The sequence below is a fragment of the Rhinolophus sinicus genome, chromosome 17 (assembly GCF_057876585.1).
Source record: "Rhinolophus sinicus isolate RSI-liver-muscle chromosome 17, RSI-T2T, whole genome shotgun sequence".
NCBI classification, from domain to species: Eukaryota; Metazoa; Chordata; class Mammalia; order Chiroptera; family Rhinolophidae; genus Rhinolophus; species Rhinolophus sinicus.
The window spans coordinates 100,719,713-100,744,478 of NC_142517.1; the positions used below are offsets into that span (position 1 = coordinate 100,719,713).

The following is a 24,766-nucleotide window of genomic DNA, read 5'->3' on the forward strand; positions in this document are numbered from 1 at the left end:
GGGGGTGCGGCTGGCATGTAGTAGGCCAGGGCTGCTGCTCAACAGCCTGCAATGTCCTGCACGTTCCCCCCAAGCAGAATTATCCCCTGAAATGTCAGTCATGCTGAGGTTGAGAACCCTGATAGAAAACCCCTCCAGACTTTATCAAACAAAGACTTTGCTAATTTACTAGTGGGTAGATGTTCAGAAGTGGGAGGAGAGGTGAGATTCATGTTTGTTGTGTGAAACAATATGGAAACGCTTCTGTCTGGAACATTTTTGGCATTGTTATTTGAATAATGTTTCAGAAAATTTTCTCGAAGGCACTTTTAAAGTTATACTATGTAGGTGGACAAAACTTTGATTTTCCCCTCTAAGCCTAGTCCTCCCCAGTTTATCCACAAAATCTTGGGTCATGAGGTACCGCAAAAACACTGACCCATCAGACTAGGGATCCCACAGACTTACGGCAGCCGCTGCAGTGGCAGGAACTGATTATCAGGCCTGGGCATAGCCCTGACGCCACTTCCCTTACAGCCTACATTCATTCTGGCACCAAGTCCTGTCAACTTTTATATGTGAAACGCATCTTTAATCTCTCCCCTTCGGTTTCCTCAATTACCATGGTCCAGTAGCTGGATTATTGTAAGAGTCTATTCCTAAGAGTCTCCCTTCTCTTCCTGCCCCATATGGTTTTTCTCCATGGCAGCCAGGGTGACTGTTTTTAAATGGCAATCACATCATGTCAATTCCATTTAAATGATTCCCCATCCCACTGAGAATAAAATCTGAGCTGCTTACGATGGCCTTCCCACAGCTGCCTAGGATCCGACCCCTGCCTCCCTCTGCCGCCTCACCTCACGCCTGTCTCCCCTCCCCCCTCACTCCTGCTTCATCCACACTGGCCTTTCAGTCTAGAACCAACTAATACGGAAGTTGGGGGGAGCGGGGTACCTGCATTTAGCCAAGTTGTAACAAAAACATTTGGACATGAAGTTAGGCATAAAGAGGAGTCACCATTTCTAGCGATGACTCAAACATGAGCTGGTCTGAGACAACCCAGCCATCGTGCGTGTGGCACGGTGCACAGCCTAATTGTCCTATTTCATCACACACTCACCGGCCACACAGCAGCCAGGGTGCGCTTCCTCCGCGTTAAACACAGCAGTCAAAGCTGAACACATACAGCTTTCATGAGAAGTAATGGCTTCTCACACATTTTAAATAATGTGCCCACAGAAGATGTAGCGCTGGACTCATGCACTTCAAAGCGAAAACTACTGTCCTTGCAGAGAAAGTGTGTGCCTTGCCACTTACTCCCCGCTTTTCCAGTAAAGAACACAATGGCAGCTCTTTCCAGCAAATAAAACTAAACAAATCTTATCTTCTGTTCTCCTCTCCTGCATAACACTTGCCAAGAAATTTGAACAAAAGACAATGGGTTAAAGTATTTTTAAAGCCAGAGTTACTTGAGAATTCTTCCTGATTATTTTTGAGCCCTGAGCAAAGGAACTAATATTTACTTTTAAGGTCAGATTTAAGGCAGTTAAATGTAGTTAGAAAAACTAAGCATGCCTTAATAGGTAAAGAAATAAAAAAAACTATACAAGTATTGCTCCCTTTTTAGGTAATCTGCTATAAAATGCTATATTGCTTTTTTTTCCCCCATCTCTGAAATAAAATCTTTCCCCTTTTATACATATTGTCTTGGAAAATCGCAATGATTAAACTATAAAAGAAAAATGCCTGGAATCTTAACATTTCAAATATAAAACCCATTTTGTATCATTTTTATCTCAGGATCTGGCTCCTTCACATACTGATGGGGCAGGTGAGACAGCTCCCACAGAGACATAAGAGGTTTTCCTCTGCTTTGAAACACGGCATGTGGTAACCAGTCCTTATGGTTACAGACTCAGAGAAGTGCTTTAATTGAATGGCCCAGGAAACTCAAAAAATCGCAATTTTGAGGAGAATAACGAGTAATGAAGAAATTTATAAGGAAGTTGGCTGCATCAGAAGCAAGAAGACAACTAAAAGCCTATTATTTTATATGTGCTGGAAATGGCTAAGTCAATATTTAAATCATTTATTAATGAGCGCAAACATTTCTGAAAGAGCTGCAAAGGTGAAGGTCAATGAGATAACTGGGAAGATTTAAGATGCTCATGTCCCCCAAAGTGTGGGAAACATGAGTGCTGACCAACCTTTACAGATACGCTTCTTGTGCCAGCGCCTCAAGCTGGTGGTTTCTATGGGTTTGATGACAGGCTGTGCGTACGGAACATTCCCAAAAGTCAAATTTTTTTTTGGTTTGTTGGCAAATATTTCCGCTAACATTAACATTTCCATTACATCCCAAGCCTACGGGAATTCTTTTAAGGCTTCCATAGTTTGGTGCTGTGCCTCACTGGCGTGATGAGGCCCCGCCGAAGGGCTTACACTTCCCTTCATGTTTTCAACCATCTAATGCATCTACAACTATAGGAAAATTGCAACAATTGGCATTTTTTTCTTTCTAATATCTATGTATCTTTGCTAAAACCATTAGAGTACACTAGAATATACATGACAAAATACCTCTTTCTTTTACTTTAAATGCCAAATCCCACCCTTACCAAAACATTCTATAACAAAAATATAACTAGCTTAAACTATGGTTACTGGAAAGAAATTACAAGTGTAATGTTTATAGTTACATTTTCTTATGCTGCTTCATGATTGTGGCAGTTATGTTTAATGACTGAATTTTGATGACACTAATGTTAGTTACGATTTTTAAGGGGTTCTTTTTGTAATAGTAATTGCTGATTATGAGGTAGCTATGGTTAGTCACACTTTACACATGAAGGGATGTACACAGAGGTTAAGAAACCTGCACAAGGTCACACAGCCAAACAAATCGGTGATCCAGAATCCAGCCCAGGTCTGTCAGACTCCCAAGTCCATGCATAGTTTTAACCATTATGCTGTACTGTCTTCTAGCACATGTGTTAGAATTTCACATTTAAATAACCCCCCTTTGATTCATAGTGTATAAAGGGTAAGAACTTAAGAAATACTCTTAAGCAGCCACTTTTTAGAAATTAAAATGTTTCCAACTCATAAACGAGAATACTTTTGGTCTTAAAACTGTCACACATTGGGAAGGAACAAAGATCATTTTTTTATTCCTATCTCCCATGGTTTCATATTTTTACAAACCTTTTTACGATGCTACATCATAACAGCTATATTTTACAACTTTAATTAAGGGTCAAACATTTCTTATACATTCCTACGATGAAATGCTAGTGCACGCATGCACAGTAAGGAAACAGACTCCACTGAAAGAGCATTATATTAGCAACTTTTTTTTTTGAAATATGGTAATTCCTTCATTGAGAGTAAGAATAAAAATGATTACCTTAGGGACCATGAATAAATCCATATAACAAACTTAAAATTCAGGCAGAAGCACTGATATTCAGCATTGGCCAAATTCCATTTTGGGTAATTTTTTAAAAACTAACTTTTCCCTATATTCTAAACAGCCATCCTATATTACTCTTTATTGGTTCTGACTTGGATGCATTATGCAGGTAAACTACAATTTCACCCAGTATCTTTCTGAATAGAGAAGCAAATAGATTCAAAGATTTGTCATTATCCTGAAGTGAAAAATAAAGGAATTTTAGAATGGTAAATACTATCATACTTAAAAAGCATTTCCTTGTACTTAGTACCAAAGGTTTCATATTCCTTTTCAGGCTCCTAGAAAATTGGTGTGCAATACCCTTCCAGAGCCAACTTCAACAACCTCAAATTTATGTACATGCTTAAATATTTGTGTGTTCTAATCCAATAATTATTTTAATTTTCCTTCATATAAAGGAAATTAAACAAAAACCTTGAGCAGCCTCAGGTATACTTGGGATTTAAAGTGGAGGAGGCATAGGGTCTACGTTACTTTTGCAGAAATTTTTCTAGATGACTTCTGCCTGTTGACTAGATTGAGGTAATATTATTACAATTCTTAACGTAGCAAGGGTGACTCTAAAAATCAGACATAAAATTTCCTTCTAAAAAGTGCATACAAATTGATAAGAAAACACTAAGATCCCAATAGAAATGTGAGCAAAGGATAAAACAGGTTACAAAAGCAGAACTATAAATAATTTACCTTGTTAATGTAAAATATGATGAAAAGAATATTCTCATACTGCTGGTAGACATGAACCTTTAGGAAATTAGTTTTGTCTCAAAAATGTTCTTTCTCTTTGACAGTGAGCTGTGGAGAAGGGTAAGTGCAGGTGGGTGTGGGAAGAAGACGAGAGAAGGGCAATGGGAAAGATTAAAGCCAGGAGGCAATTTATTTTATTTTGAAATGGTAGTAACTGAAGAGGAAAGACAGGGTAGGCTAGTATTTACCCGTATAGTGTTTGGAGTCAAGAATGTGGATTGCAGCCCTGCCTCTTACCTTTAGCTTTTTGCTAGCTCTGCAACCTCAGGTAATTCACTTTTCTGAGTCTCATCTTCTTTTTAAAATGGTCATGACAACACTTTTCTAATTGTGCTGCTCTGAGAACTAAATGAGATCATGAATGCAGAATATGTGGTTTGCTCTTACACTACGTAACAGGTGTTATATACTTACAAAGTCTAAAAGGGAGGGTTATCAGATTTTTATTGGGTGCAATGCCCACCCCAATCCAGTGTAACCCTGATTAAGTTATCTGGTATAAGTTACACTGACTTCTTCAGTTAGAAGTCAGTGGATTGAAGGCACAGTTCTCCATAGCAATCACAGCTGCAGGCAGATGATAAAGGTTGAGAGTGTCGTGACACAAACTAACCTGTGGATCCAGCTCTCAGTCCCCTCAACCCCTCAAAGCTACAGTGCAGACCTTGCGATCTCTATTTTTACACATGAAATGATAAAACAGTTCATCTTCAAGTAAGTGAAGAGTGTAGCGTTCTCTCTGGAGCCACAGCCACAACAGTAACTCCTACCCAGTTTGGAACCACATTACGTTACTGTTTTGTGGCCATTATGAAAAGCACTGCCTTAGAGGAACTGAGAAATATTCCCTTTTCTGATTTACTTTTGAAGAGTAAATTCAGAACACCTTTCCCTTGAAAAGTTCAACACAGAACAAATATCAACTACCACTGGTTGGACTGAACTCTGGTTATATAGTCTTAGCTTTCTGAGTCGATGGACTATGGCTTTTACTCACCATTATATCCGTAAGTGTTGACTTCGTGTGTGGTATAGAGGACGCTCCCAATAAATACATGCAGAATAATAGATGCCACAAGCATTTGTTCCTTTCCCGGTGGACGGTTACCAAGGAACCATCTGCCTCTTACCTGGATCCTGCCACGTGGACTCACCCTGTCAACACCTAGTCTGTTCCAGTCCTCAGTGTGAGGGACCCTTTTCCACAGTTATCTGAGCATGTCATTCTTCTGCTCAAAACCCATTCAAGTTTTACCATGTCGCACAATAAAGTCACAAGTCCTTGCCATGGCGGGATCTGCCACCCCATCTGTCTCACTGATCTCATCTCTAACCACGCCCCCTCTGGACCACTACACACTTTAGCCGCATTCTCTTTACTCTGCCCTGAATAGATCAAACACACTGTTGCCTCAGGGCCTCTGCACTTGCTATTCCTTGGCCTGCGAAGTTCTCTCCTCCCCTCCCCCAACTGTCTATTTTCTCACTTCATTTAGATCTCAGTTCCAAGTGTCCCCCTCAGAGAGGTCTTCCCGTCTTATCTAAAATAGCATCCCATCCCCTCCTCCATCACTCATCCCATTTATTGCTTTGTGACTTTACTTCTTATTTGTCTGGTTGTCCCCACAAAGGCAGTTTTTGTTTCTCTGTTATGTTTATTGCTGTTTCTCTGAGACCTAGAACAGTGCCTGACACATAGTAAAAGTACTCTGTCAATATTTACTGAAGGAATGTGAATAAGTCCCAGGAAATCCTGATTTCGGCCTCCAACTGCTAAGTGGAGGACCTAATCACATAAAGCTAAATATTTTTATGTAACAGACAAATTCTACATATCTATAACTGATGGAGTAAGACTGGCCTCAGATTTTACCATCTTAATTCAATATTGAATGTGCCAGCCAACTCTCAAGACAAGAAAATATGCAACAAAGTCCTATATGGAATATAATGTTTGCACAGAGGAAATAAATACTGTGCCTATTGATAATCAGAAGACAGAAAGATGTGCTTATTGTACCAGGAGATACTGGAGAAGAGTTCTTAGAGAGGGACTAGGGTCAGGCCTTCAAGATAAAAGGGATTTAGGAAAACTAAGGAGGAAAAGACACTACTGGAAGAGTAAACAGTTAAAAGCATTGCAGAGAAGAAATGAACACGGCAGTGTCAAAGTTATGCAAGGTTAGAAATAAGGAGTAGTGGAAAGTGAGATTGGATGAGTATGGGGGAGCCGAATTATAAAAAGCTCTGATATCAAGATGAGGGCTGATGTGATCTCTTAGGCAGGAAAGGCCACTGAAAGCTTTCAAGCAGGGAATGATTGATTGACGTGTGAAAATACATCTTACAAATTCTTCACCAACGTGCTGAGGGGCCCTGGCCTAAGACGCAGAAGCGAACCTGGAGACAGGAAGACAGACCTGCTTGACTCCCGATTCCAGTAATAAACTGATGTGGGCTCGCACAACACAGTGACAACAAAAATGGACAGAAATGATCAGATCCAATCATCATTTTGAAAACTCATAGATTTGGGGACTAGACATAGGTAATAAGAGAGAGGGGGCGAATCAAAGAACTGTAGGACAATTAAAACACGGTGCATCATATTCATAATAGGAATACCAGAAAGAGAAGAAGCAATATTTGAAGCAATAATGACTGAAAATTTCCCCATGTTAATGTAAGACAGCAAAACAGAGATCCAGAAAAATCAGAGAACACCAAGCAGGATAATGCCAAAACGCACCTAGACACATCATATTCAAACTGCAAAAAACTGAAGACAAAAAAATAATCTTGGAAGAACCCAGAGTTAAAAAAAAATCATACCTATACAGGACAAAGAGAAGAATAACATTCAGTTCTCTTCAGAAACCATTCAAGCAAGTAGGGAGTGGAGTGAAATATTTAGTGGTAAGAGGAATAAAAACCACTAACACAGAAATCTGTACTCTTCACTTCAAAAGTGAAGGAGAGGAGTGGTATAAGCAAGATGGCAGAACAGGAAGCCTAGGTCCACCTTCCGCCATGGAGACACAGACTTAAGAATAACAAACAGATCAAATGCCTCTGTCAGAAACCCAAACAAACAGTTAAAAGGTCCTTGCACCCCAGGCAAGGGTGACACCAACAGCATAAAAGCCCAGGAAGAATATTCATAACATTGTCCACTCTCTTGCACCAGAGCCTCTCCCCGCTGGCGGGCACCTTTGGGAGGAAACCCTCAAGTCCTGCCTTCTACCTAGGGAGGGAAAGGTGCAGAATGTACGCCTTGACACATCCAAGTATTTACAAGAATGACGCCCAGACTGGGGGTCTGAGAGCAAAGAGGATCAACCATGCACAAGAGTCTGCAGTACTACAGACACACACTGGGTAGAGCTCCAGTATCACAATTTACTATAGCACAGAGGCTGCAAAATCACACACAGACATCGGGGGAAGCTCCTGAATAGAAACAGGGAAACCTCTTCAAGTAGATAACATGCACAAGCACAAGAGGACGCATACCCAGAATGTGTCGAGTGGAAAAGTCCTATGTGTTTGAAAGCAGACTGCAAAGTCTGGAGAGGTGAATGACTCTTGAAATGCCAAAATTCCAATAAGAAAAGAATACAAGATATATACAGAAACAGAACCATGGCACTTTAAGTAACAAACTAAATCTCCAGAAACCAAATCTAAAGAAATGAAAATGTATGAATTGCCAAAAAATTAAAGAGTACTGTCAATAAATTTATCCAAAGAGGCAAAAGACCTGTACTCTGAAAATAATAAGACATTAAAAAAATTGAAGAGGATACAAATAAAGGGAAGAATATACTGTGCTCATGGATTGGAAGGACTGATATTGTTAAAATGTCCTTACTACCTGAAGCAATCTACAGATTGACTGCAATTCTTATTAAATACCAATGGCATTCTTCTCAGAACTAGCATGAACCATAAAATTTATATGGAACCACAAAAGACCATGACTAGCCAAAGAAAACTTGAGAAAGAACAAATTTAGAGGTATCATACTCCCAGATTTCAAACTGTATTACAAAACTACAATAATCAGAACAGTGTGGTACTGGTATAAAAACAGGTATGTAGAAGAATAGAGCCCAGAAATAAATTCTTGCTTATATGGCCAATTAATCTACAACCAAAGAGCCAAGAATGTACAATAGGGTAAAGATAGTCCCTTCAATAAATGGTGTTGAGAAAATTGGACAGATAGACATGCAAAAAGATGAAACTGGACCAATTTCTTACACCATATACAAAAATTAACTCAAAATGGATTCAAGAATGGAAACCATAAAACTCCTAGTAGAAAATGTAGGCAGTAAACTCTGTGACATCACTCTTAGCAATATCTTTCTGAATGCTGTATTTTGCTGTGTATAATGATTACTTTTTTTGCCCAAATTTGTGAGGGAAAAATAAGGATGACCATTATACATGGGTAGTACGAATTCTGTATCTATATAAATGTTTTTAATTCTTTTATTTATGCTTCTGAGTTAAAAGTGTAGCTCTAGAAATCAATAACAATATACACATGCAAAATAACACCCTGGAATACAATAATCAATTTTGTTGAACTCACGACAAACTTGCAGCGATGAAGAGTTCTTGGCCTTCTATGATGTGTAAATATCATAAATTTGTTACCGGTACATACAATTTCTTGTACCTTGTATCTATTCTTGTGTTTTGTAATTATGTGTTACATAAAATTTCTTGTACCATAACATGTTAAAAAATAAGTGCTAAAATTCCTTTATAATACAAAAAAACAAGTACCTAAATATAAACAAACACAAATTTAAATTAAAAAATTAAAATGAAAGATTTTTTTCCCTGAAAGTTTGGGCCAAAAACGTGGGTGCGCGTTATACATTGGAGCACATTATACACAGCAAAATATGGTATGTCTCCTTGAACAAGGATAACACAAGGAAAAAAATAAACAAATGGGACTACATGAAATAAAAAAGTTTTTTGCACTGTGAAGTGCAAAAAACAGAATGAGAGAAGATGTTCACAAATGATACATCTAATAAGGGGTTAATATCCAAAATGTATATGGAACTCATACAACTTAACACCAAAAAAAAAAACAAACAATCCAATTAAAGACATGGGCAGTAGACCTGAATAGCCATTTCTCCAAAGAGGACATAAAGATGGCTAACTGACATATGAAAAGGTGCTCAAAATTACTAATTATCAGGGAAATGCAAATTAAAACAAAAATAAGCTATCACCTTACATCTGTCAGAATAGCTTTCATCAAAAAATCAACAAATAACAAGTACTGGCAAGGATGTGGGGAAAAGAGAATCCTTGTACACTGTTGGTGGGAATGTAAATTGGTACAGCCACTATGGAAAACAGTATGGATATTCCTCAAAAATTGAAAAGTAGAGCTGGCATACGGTCCAGCAATTCCACTTCTGGGTATTCATCAGAAGAAAACAAAAACACTAATTTGAAAAGATATATGTACTCCTATGTTCACTGCAGCATTATTAGTAATAGCCAAGATATGGAAGCAACCTAGATGTCCATAAATAGATGAATGGATAAAGATGTGGCGTGTGTGCGTGTGTGTGTATGTATACAGAGGGTGCCAAAAAAAGTATACATATTTTAAGAAAGGAAAACTGTATTAAAATTGTAATACTCAATATAGACTGATAACAAAAGATGAATACAAGTCACATTTGACTTATGCCATCACAAGAGGTGCTCAAAGTGGTTACCATCAAGCATCCAGACACTTCTGATTTTGACAAAGTACTGCTTGAGCAATGCTGACCCAAGTGTCCACTTGTATACATTTTTTTGGCACCTCCAGTATATTTGAAGTACCAAATGAGAATAACTGTCAAAGAAGAATATTATACCCAGTAAAAAAATTTCTTTCTAAAACAAAGGAGAAATTAAGACTTTGCAAGATTAAAAAACAAAACTATATATACATATATTTCACTCTGCAATAAAAAAGAATGAATTCTAGCCATTTGTGATAACATGAATGGATCTAGAGGATATTATGCTAAGTGAAATAAGTCAGACAGAGAAGGACAAATACTGTATGATTTCACTTATCTGTGAAATAAAAAAACCCCACAAAATAAATGAATAAACAAAACAAAACAGAAACAGATCTACATATATAGAGAAAAAGCTGATGGTTGCCAAAGGGGAGGGCAGATGGGGGAGAAAAAACAAAAGCACTGTCAAAAGAATCCTCAATGAATTAAAATGGAGCACAGACAGACAAATAGATAAAAATCAGGAAAATGATGCATGAAAAGAAAGTAATGTCAACAAAGAGAGAGAAACTATAAAGAACCAAGTTCTGGAACTGAAGAATAAATACAATACCTGAATTGAAAATTTTTACAGAGGGATTCAACAGCAGGTTTTATCAAGCAGAAGAACGAATCAGCAAACTTGAAGACAGTACTTTGAAATTACCAAGGAAGTGGAGCAAAAATTTTTTTAAAGTGAATAAAACGAAGAGCGCCTAAGGGACTTATGGGACACCATCAAGCTGAACAACATATGCATTACAGGAGTCCTACAAGAAGAAGGAAGAGAAAGGAGCAGAGAACTTATTTGAAGAAATAATGGCCTGAAATTTCCCAAATCTAAGGAGAGAAATGGACTTACAAATTCAAGAAACCCATAGAGCTCTACTAGGATAAGTTTCAAGATACCTCAAGACACAGTATAATCCAACTGTCTAACGTTGCAAATAACAAATATTGAAAGTAGCAAGAGAAAAGCACCTTATCACATACAAAGGAATTACTTTTAGATTATCAGATTTGTCTGCAGAAACTTTTGAAGGAGAAGGGAGTGGGAAGATATATTTTGAAGTGCTGAATGAAAATAACTGCCAAACAAGAATATTATATCCAGTAAAACATTTCTTTCTAAAATAAAGGAGAAATTAACACTTTGACAGATTAGAAAAAAATAAAACAGAAAGTTCATCACCATGAGTCCTATGCTACTAGAAATGTTCAAAAGAGCCCTACAAGTTGAAGCAAAAGGACAATAAAAAACAATACAAAAACATATGAAAATATAAAATTCCCTGGTAAAGGTAAATATATGGACAAATACAGAATAATATATTGAAACTTATGTAAGTAAATTACATATAAATCTGATATAAAAAATTTTTAAAGCATAAAAAGTAATTATAAGTCAATGTAAATAGATATGTGCAATATAATTTGTGTAATCAATAACAACATGGGACAAAGCAGAGGTGTAAAAAGTAATTTTTGTATATTACAGAAGTTAAGTTGTTATTAGTTTAAAGTATATTTCATAACTAGAAGACATTTTATGTAATTACAGTAGTAACCACACAAAAAATATTGAAAGAATATACAAAAAGGCAAATGAGAAGGAAATCAAAACGTGTCACTACAAAAAAGATCAAGAAAACACAAAGGAAGATAGCAAGAGGAGAAAAAAGAAACAAAAAAGCTACAAGACAGAAAATAATTAAAAACATGGCAATAGTAAGTCCTTCCCTAGTAGTAATTACTTTAAATGTAAATGGATTAAATGAACCAATTAAAAGACACAGATTGGCTGAATGAACAAAAAAAACAAGATCCAACTATATGCTGTTTACAAGAGATTTATTTTAGATCTAAGTACACATGTAGGGTAGAAATGAAAGGCTGGAAAAAGATATTCCATGCCAATGGGAGCCTAAAGAGAGCAGGGGTGACCACAGAAATATCAGACAAAATAGAGTTTAAGACAAATTCTTATCACAGGAGACTAAGATGTTATATAATAATAAAACATCAGTTCACCAGGAAGCTGTAACAATTATAAATATATACACAACCTAACATTAGAGTACCCAAATATATGGAGAAAACATTGACAGACTAAAGCCAGAAATAGAGACAGCAACACAACAGTAGTAGGAAACTTAAAAACCCCAGTATCAGATATGGTAGAACAACCACACAGAAGTTAAGTAAGGACACAGGAGATGTGAACAATATAGGCCAATTGTACCAAACACATATAACAGAACACTCCACCCAACAACAGCAGAATATACATTCATCTCAAGAGCACATGGAACATTCTATTCTCCAAGGTAAACCACATATTAGGCCACAAAACAAATATTAACAAATTTAAAATTAAATCCACAAATAATGGATAATATATTCTTAAATAACTAATGGTTCAAAAAAGGAATCAGAAGGAAATTTAGAAAATATCTGGAGACAAAGAAAAATGAAAACATACCAAACTTATGAGATACAGCAAAAGAAGAAAGATCTCAAATCAATAATCTAACCTAACCTCAAGGAACTAGAAAAGGAAGAAGAAACTAAGCCCAAAATTAGTGGAAGGAGGGAAATATGAAAGATTAGAGCAGAAATAAATGAAATAGAGCATAAAAAGTGGGAAAACATCAATGAAACCAAAAGTTGGTTCACTGAAAAGATCAACAATATTGACAAACCACTAGCTAGAATAACTAAAAAAAAGAGAAGACTCATAGCTAAAATTATACATGAAAGAGGAGATATTACAACTGATGTCACAAAAATAAAGAGGATTAAGAGACTTCTATGAACAATTATATATGCCAACAAATTAAATAACTGAGAAAATATGGATAAATTCCTAGAATTGTAAAACCTACCAAAACTGAATCATGAAGAAGTAAAAATCCGAACAGACCTATAATTAGTGAAGAGATTGAAGTAGTAATCAAAAACCTCCCAATAAAGAAAAACCCAGGACCAGATGGCTTACCTGATAAATTCTACCAAATATTTAAAAAAGAATTAAGACCAATCCATCTCAATCTCTTCTAAAAAAGCAGAGGAGGAAATACTCACAAACCCATTTTATGGGGCCATCATTACCGTGATACCAAAACCAGACAAAGATACAAGAAAACTAGAAACCATGATAAGTAAGGATAGAGTTTAACTCAACAGCAACAGCAATCAACTGGGTATAGTTTCATCCAATCAGAAGCAGAATACAGTAATTCCTCACTTAACATTGATAGATGCAGCAACTTTAAGTGAAATGACATATAACAAAACCAGTTTTACCATAGGCTAATAGATATAAGTAAGTTATAAATAAGATATAAGTTCCTAAGGTATTTCATCAACACTAATGAAACAGCATTGAAACAAATGACATTATTTGAGGAAACGCTATATGTATTTTTTTCAAGTTCACATGGAACATTCACAAAGATAGATGAAAATTCTGGGCCATAAAACAAATTTAAAAGAAATGATACAATATCTGCTCTCAGACCACAATGGAGAAACTAAAAATCAGTATCAAAAAGAGGGCTGGAAAATCCCCAAATACTTAGAGATTGAACAACACACTTCTAAATAACACATGGATCAAAGGAGAAACCTCAAAAGAAATTTTAAACTATTTTAACTAAATGAAATTAAACCTTATCAAAATTTGTGGAATGCAATGAAAGCAATGCTTAGGGGGGAATTTATAGCAATGGATGTGTGTGTGTGTGTGTGTGTGTGTGTGTGTGTGTAAAGAAGAGTTAAATCATTAATCCTTAAGAAACTAGAAAATGAAGAGCAAATTAAATCCAAAAACATCACAAGAAATAAAAATTAGAAGAGAAATCAATGAAAACAGGAAATCAACGGAGAAAAATCAATGAAACACAAAGCTGGTTCTTGAGATTTCTGGTCAACATGGTGGAGTAGGTAAACAAGGTGCTTGCTTCTTCTCACGACCACATCAAAATTACAACTAAACTATGGAACAACCATCATTGAGAAACGCCTGAAGTCCAGCTGAACAGAAACACTACAACTAAGCATACACAGAAGAAGCCACCTCAGGACTGGTAAGAGGCAAAGATATGGAATGAGCTAGTCTCACACCCACGTGTAGCAGTTAAAAATCAGGAGGGATAGCTCAGCTGTGGAGGACCCCCAGAGGAGTGAGGGGTCCCAGCCCCAAACCAGGCTCCCCAGCCTAGGGTTCCAGTGCCAGGAAGAGAAGTCTCCAGAACTTCCAGCTGTGAAAACCAGCAGAGATTGTGGCTGAGTGAGACAAGGGCTGCTACAGTCCCAGGCACTCCTCTTAAAGGGCCTGTGCACAGATTCACTCGCTGATGGACTCACTTGCTATGGTGGGCCAGCAGCTTGAAAGGTGCTAGGGACATATAGGGAGGAAGTGAATTGTCTGGCTTCAAGTGAGGGCTGGCGGGGCAGCTTTCTCCCAGACAGAAGTGCTGACAGGAGCCATTGTTCCTTTGTTGAACCCTCCCTCACCCTTCCTGCACATGCAGGTGGGGACCATATCTTAGTCTCCATCAACCTAGCTAACACCGTTCGCTCTGCCCTGGTGTTTCCCTGAGACCCTGCCCCACCCGACTTGAAGACCCAGACCACAATGGAGAAACTAAAAATCATACAGATGGCCTGTCTTGGCTCATGCTGAGCACTTACTTAAAATCTCTCAAAGGTTCACATGCACCAACACATCTTGCTGAGCAGCCCCAGACAAGCACTAGTAGCAGCCACCCTGTTCGCAGCTTGCCCTCGAGAGGCACCTCCAAGCCCAGCATGGGTGGCTGCCATCTGTAGATTGCTTTGTGGCTCATGACAGGTGGCCCCAGGCAGGGCACGGGCTGTGGTTGAACTTGGCCTGAAACAGAGCTTTTGCCAAGAGGCCCTAGAACCAATACACCTAATGGCCAGCTTCAGACCACACCAGAGCACCACACAAGCACCTCCGCAAAAAGACACACCCAAAGGCAGACTGGACAAACACCAGAGCCCAACTAAAGTGAATCTGCTCCATAGGGTCAGCCCCTGCACAACAGCTCCTCCACTGTAGTCACAGCCAGTCCTCACAACCAATCAGCCTAAAGGTCAATTCCTCCCACTAACACGCAAACAGCAACCAAGGCTCAACTACAATGGGAGGGCACACAACCCACACAAGGGACACACCTGGAGCACCTGGCTCAGGTGATCAGGGACACTGCACACACTGGAATCCACAGAAAACCTACTATATATATAAGGCCACTCCACTAAGACAGAAGATATAGCAGCCCTACCTAATACATAGAAACAAACACAGGGAGGCAGCCAAAATGGAGAGAGAAACAAACATGACCCAAATAAAAGAACAGAACAAAGCTCCAAAAAAAACCAACTAAACAACCAGACAAGCAATCTATGAGATGCAGAGTTCAAAACACTTGTTATGAGGATGCTCAATGATCGCAGGGAGAACTTCAACAAAAAGATAGGAAACATAAAGAACCATTCAGAAATGAAGAATACAATAACTGAAATAAAGACTACATTAGAAGGAATCAACAGTAGATTAGATGGAGTAGAGGACTGAATCAGCGATTTAGAAGATAAGGTAGCAGAAAACACCCAAAGAGAACAACAACAAAAAGGAAGAATCCAAAAATATTAGGATAGTTTAAAAGGCCTCTGGGACAAAATCAAGCATACCAACATTTGCATCATTGGGGTACCAGAAGGAGAAGAGAGAGAACAAGGAATTGATAACGTATTTGAAGAAATAATAACAGAAAACTTCCCTGACCTGGTGAAGGAAATAGACATACAAGCCCAGGAAGCACAGAGAGTCCTAAACAAGAGAACCCAAACAGGCCCACACTAAGACACATCATAATTAAAATGCCAAAGGTTAAAGACAAAGAGAGAATCTTAAAAGCAGCAAGAGAAAAGCAGTTAGTTATCTACAAAGGAGCTCCCCATAAGACAGTCAGCTGATTTCTTAACAGAAACTTTGCAGGCCAGAAGGGATTGCAACAAAATATTCAAAGTGATGAAAAGCAATGACCTACAACGAAGATTACTCACCAAGCAAAGCTATCATTTAGAATCGAAGGACAAAGAGTTTCCCAGACAAGAAAAAGCTAAAGGAGTTCACCACCACCAAACCAGTATTTAAAGGAGTATTAGGGGATTTCCTGGAGGCGGAAGAGGAGGAAGAGGAAGAGAAGATTTTTAAAAATTTGAATAATAAAATGGCAATAACTACATATCTATCAACAATTACTTTAAATGTAAAAGGATTAATGCTCCAATCAAAAGATATAGGGTAGCTGAATGAATAAGAAAACAAGACCCTTACATATGCTGCCTACAAGAGACTCACTTCACAGCAAAAGAAACACAGACTAAAAGTAAAGGAATGGAAAGAAATTATTTCATGAAAATGAAACTTAAAAATAAAGCTGGGGTAGCAACACTTATACCAAACAAAACAGACTTTAAAACAAAGGCTATAACAAGAGACAAGGAAGCCAGCCATTCCACTTCTGGGTATCTACCCAAAGAAACCCAAAACACTACTTTGCAGAGACACGTGCATCCATACATTCATTGCAGCATTGTTTACAATAGCTAAGATGTGGAGGCAACCTGGGTGTCCATCAATGGATGAATGGATAAAGAGGTGGTGGTACATATTAATATATACAGTGGAATATTACTTGGCCATAAAAAAGAATGAAATCTTGCCATTTGCAACAATATAGATGGACCTAGAGGGTACTATACTGAATGGAGTAAGTCAGACAAAGACAAATGCCACTATGATTTCACCTATATGTGGACTATAAAGAACAGAATAAACAAACAAATGAAACAGAAACAGATTCATAGCTACAGAGAACATTTTGACAATTGCCAGCTTTGAAAAAGGGGAGATTAAGAAGTTCAAAATGGTAGTTACAAAACAGTCATGGGGATGTAAAGTATAGCATAAAGAATATATAGTCAATAATATTATAATAACTATGTATGGTGTCAGATGAGTGCTCGATTTATTGGGGTGATCACTTTGTAAATTATATAAATGTCTAATCACTGTGTTGTACACCTGAAATTAATAAAATGTTGTACGTCAACTGTAATTGAAAAATAAAAAAATCATTTTTAAAAAATGGTGGTTCCTTGAAAAGACCAGTAATATCTATACTGTTCAGGCTAAAAGAAAACAAATTACCAATATCAGAAATGAAAAAGGGGCCATCACTACTGATTCCATGTATATTAAAAGGACAATAAAGAAACAATATGAACAACTGTATGCCTACAAATTTGATAACAGATGAAGTGGACTAATTCAATGAAAGACATAATCTAACAAAACTCACACAAGAAGAAACTGATACCAATTCTTTACAACCTGTTCTAGAAAACAGAAGCGGAAGGACTACTTCTAATTCATGCCCAAATACAAAAACCAGACAAAAACATTACAAGAAAGGAAAAGTACTGACTAATATTTCTCATGAACATAGATAAATCCTCAATAGAATTTTAGTAAATTGAATCCAATAGTGTATATTAAAATTATAAACCATCAGCAGAGATTCAAGGCAATCCCAGTCCGAATACCAGAATTTTTTTTCTTTTTTGGATATTGACAAACTGATTCAAAAGTTTATATGGAAAGGCAAAAGACCAGAACTGCCAATACAATATTGAAGATGAATAAGAAAGTTGAAGGACCGACACTACCCTACTTCAAAACTTCCTAAAGGCTACAATAATCAAGACAGTATGGAATTGCTGAAAGAGCAGACAGACAGATAAATGGGACAAAATAGAAAGCCAAGAAATAGATCCACACAAATACAGTCAACTGCTCCTTGACAGCAGAGCAAGGGAGAAACGACGGTCTTTTTAACAAATGGTGCCACAACAGGTGGACATGAAAAAAAATGAATCTTTATAAAAGAGAGCATAATATCAGCATAATAAAGGGCACTTTGAAAATCACATAACGAATATCCTACTCAATGGTGAAAGTCTGAAAGCTTTCCTCCTAAGTTAGGAACAAAACAAAGGTACAAACTTTTACCACTGCTATTTAACATTGTACTGGAGGTTCTACCCAGAGCAGCTGGACAAGAAAAAGAAATAAAAGCAATCCAAACTATGTTTATTCACAGATGACATGATCTTGCACATAGAAAATCTCAAAGAACCTACAAGAAAGCTGCTAGAGCTAATAAATTCAGCCAAGTTGCAGATTACAAGATCCACATATAAAAATCAGTTGGGATTCTCTAGACACCAGCAATGAACAATCCAAAAAGGAAATTAAGAAAGCAATTCCATTTGCAGTAGCATCTAAAAAAACACAACCTAAGAAAACATCTAACGAAGGAGGCGAAAGATTTGTACACTGAAAACTAAGACATTCATAAAAGAAATTAAAGAACACCTAAATAAATGGAAAGACATTCCATGTTCATGAATTGGAAGACTTACTATTGTTAAGATGTCAATATTTCCATAAGCAGTCTACAAATTCATCATAATCACTATTAAAATTCTAATAGCCTTTTTTTTTTTTTTTTTTACAGAAATGGAGAATTTGATCCTCAAATTCAAATGGAATTGCAAAGGATTCTGAATAGCCAAGAAACCTCGGGGAAAAAAGAACAAAGTTGGAGGACTCATACTTTCTAATTTTAATATATACTGCAAATCTAGAGTAACCAAAAGTGAGTGGTACTGGCATAAGCAGACATACAGACCACGGGAACAGATGTGAGAGTCTAAAACTAAACCCATACATCTATGGCCAATATTTTTGACAAAGGTAAAAGATAATTCAATAATAGTCTCTTTAACAAATGGTGCTGGGACAACTGCATTTCCACATGCAAAATAATAAAGCTGGAGCCCTACCTCACACTATATATAAAAATTAACTCAAAACTGATTAAAGACATAGTATGAGCTAAAACTATAAAACTCTTAGAAGAAAAATAAAGGTAAATCTTCATTTCCTAGGACTTGGCAATATATTCTTAATTATGACACAAAAAGCATTAACAAAAAAAAAAAGAACAGAGAAATTGGACTGCATTTTATGAAAAACTTTTGTGCTTCCAAGGGCATTGACAAGGATGTGGAGAAATAAGATCCCCTGTGCATTCCTGCTGGGAAAGTAAAATAGTGCAGTGGCTGTGGAAGGCAGTATGGCAGTTTCTCAAAAAGTTAAACATAGGGTTAACATAGGACCCAGTCATACCATTCTTAGGTATGTACTCAAAAGAACTGTATCCGAGAACTCAAACATACACTTTTACACCAATTTTCATTGCAACATTATTCACAGTAACCAAAAGGTAGAAGCCACCCAAGTGTCCATCAGCAGATAAATGGATAAACAGAAAGTGGCAAAAACCTAGGATCGAATTCTATCCAGCCATAAAAAGCAATGAAATTCTGAAACATGTTACATCACGGGTAACCCATGAAAACATAATGTTAAGCAAAATAAACCAGATACAAAAGGACAAATATTATATTACTCCACTTATATGAAATACCTAGAACAGGCAAATTCTTACTGACAGAAGGGGAAGATTAGAGGTAAATTACCAGAGACTGGCGGGAGGCGGGAATAGGAAGTTATTGTTTAAGGGGTACAGAGTTTCTAGAGTGATGAAAAAGTTAGAAATAGATAGTGGTAATGTTGCAAAAACATTGCGAATGTAATTAATACCACTGAGTTAAAATGGTTAAAATGACAAATTTTATGTTATATACATACTTTACCAGAATAAAAAGAAATATTAAAAAAAAAAAATCTGGACACAGACCTTACACCATTCCCAAAAAATAACTAACAATGGATTATACACCTAAATATAAAAGGCAAACTACAAAACTTCTAGAAGATAACACAGAAAATCTAGGTGACCTTGGGTTTGACAATGAGTTTTTAGGCACATAACCAAAAGAATGATCCATGAAAGAAAAAACTGGTAAGAGGGACTTCATTAAAATTAAAAACCTCTGCTCTGAGAAAGACATTGCTAGAAAATAAAAAGAAAAGCCACACTGGTGTACGGTGGGAGAGAGTGGGAAGGTCAGTGGGAGCAGGCTACCCTGGCACAGAGAAGTATTTAATCTACTGATGCTTAAAACTGCGGCATACGGTGATAATAAAAAGCATTTCGGTCAGTTTCATTACTGTTTTTAAATTCTCTGCTGCCCACGTGCCCTGTTTGCCCTCACGAGGCTGTGCCACAGCAAAGCGCACCTCCCACACGCACTCAGTCATTACCGTTAGGCACAGCGCATGGCAAGGACTCAACAGGTAGTATGAAGAGTATGGTCCCCGTGTATTATTTAATAAACAAAGGTGACTATTTAGAAACTAAAAGTATTCACTTACCTTTTTTGAATTTATGTACAGGGAGTTTCTTAAGTTGATCTTTACGAAGTCTATTTCTTCTAGCTCTATGTCTATCTTGGACAAATTTTGTGATCTAAAAGTAAAAGGGAAAAAAGGAATCAGATATTAAACATACAAACAGAAAATGGCCATTAAAATAACAAATATCTTTTAAGTCTCTGGATAGCTGCTGCAAATCAATTCAATTTACTTAAATCCTAATGGCAATATTATTAAAAGTATTAAACCGCATTTATGATTAATTCCCTCCATTAAATTATTCCCGTGTTTCCCAGAAAATAAGACCTACCCAGACAATCAGCTCTAATGCATCTTTTGGACCAAAAATTAATTATGAGACCAAGTCTTATTTTACTGTAAGACTGGGTCTAACATAGCATAACATAACATAACATAACATAACATAACATAACAAAACATAACACAACATAACACCAGGTCTTATATTAATTTTTGGGCCAAAAGACACATTAGAGTTGATTGTCTGGCTAGGTCTTGTTTTCGGAGAAACACGGTCTTTGAATTTTTATTCATTGACCCAAATTATCTTTAATTTACTCTGACAGAAACATTATAAATAACATATAATTGTTTGCAAAAATACAAATGGTAAACTATAGGTTCTAAGACTCCACTGGTTCAAGAAGATAGAGAGGGTTGAAATTCCTGTAAGTTGTAAACTAAAAAAATTTTCAAACATACACTTATTAGTCACTGCACTGTCAGTTCCAACAACAAACTACAGAACACCTCTACTACAAATGTCTTCAACTATAAATTACTATGCTTGCAAGAATAAAAAGGAAGCCCACAAAGCCATAACCAAATGCCAAAAGCAACATCTATAAAAGAAAATCTTGACAAATGTTAAGGATTTCTATCCTCAAATGACACTGTAAAGCAACAAATGACAAGTCACAGTTACAAATATTTGTAAACTGTGTATCTGGTAAGGGATTTGTATCCGGAGTAGAAAAAGAACTCAAAACTCAATAATAAGAAAACAAGCAACCCAATATAAAAAAAACGGCAAAATATTCTAATAAACATTTCACCATAGAAGATATACGGTTGGCAAATAAACATTTGAAGAGATGCTCAATAAATTAGTTCATAGTAAAACAAAAGTTCAAATTACAAATACCACTATACGCTTATTAGAATGACTAAAAGTAAAAAAACTGACTATACCAAGTATTGTCAAGGAAATGGAGAAACTGGTACTCTAATACAATAATGGTAGGATTGTAAAATGGTACCACCACATTGAAAAACAGTTGAGTGGTTTCTTATAAATTTAAACATACATTTACCATATGACCCAATCATCCCACTCCTACATATATTTACCCAATAGAAATGAAAGCATATATCCATATAATAACTTGTACACAAACGTCCATGCCCAAATATACATGTCAGCTTTATTTGTAATAGCCAAAAACTAGATACAACCCAAATGTCCATCAACATATAAATGGGTAAATAAAACTGTGGTATATTCATACAATGGAATATAACTCAGCTATAAAAAGAAATGAATATGCAACAACATGGATGGACCTGATGGGTATTACGTTAAGTGAAATAAGTCAGACAGAGAGAGACAAATACCATATGATTTCACTTATATGTAGAATTTAAACAACAAAATAAAAAAAATAAAAAACAGAAAAAGACTCACAGAGAAAAAAAACTCATGGTTACCAGATGGGGCAGGGGGTAAAGGATGTGTGTGAAAAAGGTGGAGGGATTAAGAAGTACAAATTGGTAGTTACAAAAGAGTCATGGGGATGTAAAGTACAATAGAGGGAATATAGTCAATAATAATGTAATAACTATGTATAGTGCCAGGGGGGTACTAGACTTACCAGGGGGCATCACTTCATAAATATATAAATGTCTAACTACTACACTGGACACCTGAAACTAACATAAAATAATACTGAATGTCAACTATAATTGAAAAAAGAGAATAGAGTAATACCTATTTTTAAATTCAATTTACAAAGTGAAAAATGTGGCCACTTTGTTGTTTTCATTTACCTAACTTCACTTACAAGGAGGATCACTGTGTTTTGGGTTTCTTTTTTTACCGTATTTTGATCATTGATTCTATTTTCCTGACCATACATTACCTACCTGTGCTCTTTTGCATTTGGCTATCAAGGTTTCAATGTTCTTATTTACTCATATGACCTCGTTATCTAATAAATATATCGAGCATTTTTCTCTCAAAAAAAGAGAAATAATCAATGTACTCAATGACATATATGAATCTCACAATAATTATTCTGAGATAAAGAAGGCAGACACAAGAGAGTACATAATTTATGATTCTGTGTATAATATATAAAGTTGTAGAAATTCAATAGTGACCAAAGGCAGATCTGTGGCTGCCTAGGGATAAAGTTGAGTGGGACATGAAGGGGAAATTGGAAGGGGTTAGAGAGAGGTATTACCAAGGAAGATGAGGAAACTTTTTGAGCTGATCGATATTTTGTTGATTATGGTGGTGGTTTCACAGATACATATGTCAAAACTTGCCGAATTATACAATTTAAGTATATGCAGTTTATTATATGCTAATCACACATCAATAAATGTTTTGAAATAAATTAACAGTGACCAATAAAACACCATGTAAGCTTTCACACCAGTGGGAGAGAGACAGAGAGAGAATGAGAATACATAAAAGTTGAGTAACTCAAATTTGCACAAAAGAAAAAAAAACAGAATTAACAAAAATGTAAACAATAGAAATTAGTCCAAATATATGTGTAATCATAAAAATGTAAATGGATTAAATTCACCATTTTAAAAGAGTGTATTATATTGGATAAATAAAAATTTCAACCATATGCTATTTAGAAGACACAAGATTAAAATTTAGTAACATATTAAGACAAATATAAAGGTAAAAAATTAAGTGACAAAGATACTATGCCAATACTAAGCAAAAGAAAAGATAGTATATCAAGTAAAATGGAATTTAAGACAAAAATCATTAGGGGATAGTCATGACAATGATAAAAAGGACATTTCACCTAGAAAATGACAAAATTAGGAGAGAAATATACAAATGCACAAGCTCAGTAATTTATAGTTCAAGCAGACAAAAAATTTAAAGACTATAGACATATACTATCTAATAGGGTGGCCACCTAGTACATGTGACTCTGAGCATTTGAAGTGTGACTAGGCTCAACTGAGATTTGTTATAAAGGTATAAAATACACACCAGATTGCAAAGACTTAGTACAAAAAGAATGTAAAAATATTTTATAATTATTTATACTCATTGAATGTTGAAATACATTTTAGATTTATTAGGTTAAATACAGTATTTAAATTAATCTCACCTGTTTTTTATACCTTTTTAAATATGGCTAGTTGAAAATTTTAAATTATAATAAAAGTGATTCACAATATTGTTTTATTGCCTAGCACTGCTTTAGAAAATAGAAGAGTGCAAAAAACTATAGACAATTGTGATGAATGCACAATTCTGTGAACATACAAAAAAAAAATCAATCTGTACACTTAAAATGAGTCAATTTTATGTTATGTGGATATTTCAATAAAGCTATTTTAAACATAGTTAAAAAAAAAAAAAAAAGAGTAGGGGGAGGCCGGTTAGCTTAGTTGGTTAGAGCACAGTGCTCTTAACTCAAGGTTGTTGGTTCGATACCTGCATGGGCCACTGTGTCCTGCACCCTCCACAATTAGATTAAAACAACTACTTGACTTGGAGCTGATGGGTCCTAGAAAAAACACACTTAAATATATAAAACGTTAAAAAAAATAAAAAAAGACTAAACAAATGTACAAACTCAAACAGATGGACATATATGGAACTTTGAAAGCCACAATTCTTTTTACACAAGGGGAACGTTCATAACATATAACCAAAAAGCAAGTTATTTGGAAATAACCAAACAATCCATAACATACAATTTTTTCTAACAATGCAATTGAATTAGAAATCAATAGAAAAAAAGATACGGAAAAAATACATACTTTGAACATTTAAAACTTTTAAAGTAGTCAACAAGTCACAGAAGAAATCATAATGGATATTTGAGTTTCTGAGGGGCCCTTATAAAAAGCATGCCTCTTTGCCACCTGTATTCTAATTAACTTGAGAAATAAGAAGATGAACTAGCAGATGGAGGTAAGTAGAGTACCTAATTCAGTGGAGAAAGAAATAGAACCTTTTACTGAACCACAGACTTAGAGTGCCTGACTTACCCAGATACAAAGACAAAGACAAGTCTGGAATGAAGTAGG

The 24,766-nt window shown here is 36.0% G+C and overlaps 1 protein-coding gene across 3 annotated transcripts in view; it reads right to left on the reverse strand.

The window, feature by feature from the left end:
- The window catches only part of RNF13 (ring finger protein 13), a 136,351-nt gene that overhangs the window by 4,834 nt on the left and 106,751 nt on the right, over nucleotides 1-24,766 (reverse strand). For all 3 annotated transcript variants that reach the window (XM_019748856.3, XM_088794063.1, XM_074333758.2), the window contains one exon: nucleotides 20,456-20,549. In XM_019748856.3, the coding sequence (XP_019604415.3) occupies nucleotides 20,456-20,549 (94 nt within the window). The remainder of the gene's footprint in view (nucleotides 1-20,455; nucleotides 20,550-24,766) is intronic.